The 1,035-nt window shown below is 63.0% G+C and overlaps 1 protein-coding gene across 1 annotated transcript in view; it reads left to right on the forward strand.

Moving 5' to 3' along the window:
- The window catches only part of IKZF4 (IKAROS family zinc finger 4), a gene marked incomplete at its 3' end in the record, with an annotated part of 20,654 nt that overhangs the window by 18,697 nt on the left and 922 nt on the right, over window positions 1–1,035 (forward strand). The window contains exon 6 of the mRNA XM_009280048.1: window positions 919–1,030. Within this exon, the coding sequence (XP_009278323.1) occupies window positions 919–1,030 (112 nt within the window). The remainder of the gene's footprint in view (window positions 1–918; window positions 1,031–1,035) is intronic.

Here is a 1,035-nt window from a genome sequence, read left to right on the forward strand (position 1 = left end):
TGCGCCGGTGTGGGGGGAGCGTGAGCCCCGGAGCTCTCCGTGCCCCGGCGATCGTGGGATGAAAGGTGCTATGCGTGTGCGTTGGTTAATGCCGCAAACCTCTGCAAGTGCAAAGTGTTACCTCCCTGGTTCCTCCCCTCACTGCCAGCTGAATTTCAAAGCCCCCCCTGAATCGGAACGCACCCTTGGCCCGTATTTCTAGTGCAAGAACTGCTGAGAGCATTTTCCATAAATAACAGAACACGACTGCGACACCGCGATGTAGGGGATTTACCCCTGCGGGCAGGTGTCTGAAACGGGCACCGCGTGGCTTGGAAGCACCTTCTGGCTCCTCCTCGGAGCCTGCAGACAGACACCCACCCCCACACACACCCCCCCCATCTTTGCTGTGCCGGCAAAGAACCAAAGCTGGAGCCTTCCTGGCTCCTCACCCTTTTGGAGCCGGACCTGGTCCCGCTAGAGCCACCGGCGCTTACAGCGAGGTTCACCGGTTAAGGCTGCACGGACACTTTAACCGGATGATCTGTAACCTGCGGGGCACGGGAATGGCGGAGCTGCCCTGGCCAGCAGCGACGCGGGGCAGGTCTCTCCAGGACGGGGTTGAGAGCCGGCAAGAAAAGCGAGGGCACTTCGATCCGTTGAAGCCGGCTCCTCTTCCCCAAAGTGGCAGGAGCGGGCCCAGCTCGATGAAGAAGGGAGGCGGACCGGCTGCCGGCGCTGCGACCGATTCACCGACAGCTCTGGGCCTGGAGCAGGCAGCCCGGGAGCCTTTTCGTAGGTCCGTCCCAGCTAGCAGAGGGCAGGAGCGGCGTGCCTCGAGCGCTGGCTGCGGAGTCTCCGGCCTGGGTCGCAGCGTGCCCGTCCCGCTCGCCCCGTCCCGCGGTTGCCGGCTGAACCGGGTTTCCCTTGTCTTGCCAGGTGACGAGATGCGAGACCTGGAGATAGTGCCGGACTCTCTGCTTCACCCCTCGTCCGATCGGCCGACGTTTATTGACCGGCTGGGGAAAAACCTCACCAAAAGGAAACGAACGGCAC

Source organism: Aptenodytes forsteri, unplaced genomic scaffold (assembly GCF_000699145.1).
Source record: "Aptenodytes forsteri isolate BGI_AS27 unplaced genomic scaffold, ASM69914v1 Scaffold547, whole genome shotgun sequence".
NCBI classification, from domain to species: domain Eukaryota; kingdom Metazoa; phylum Chordata; class Aves; order Sphenisciformes; family Spheniscidae; genus Aptenodytes; species Aptenodytes forsteri.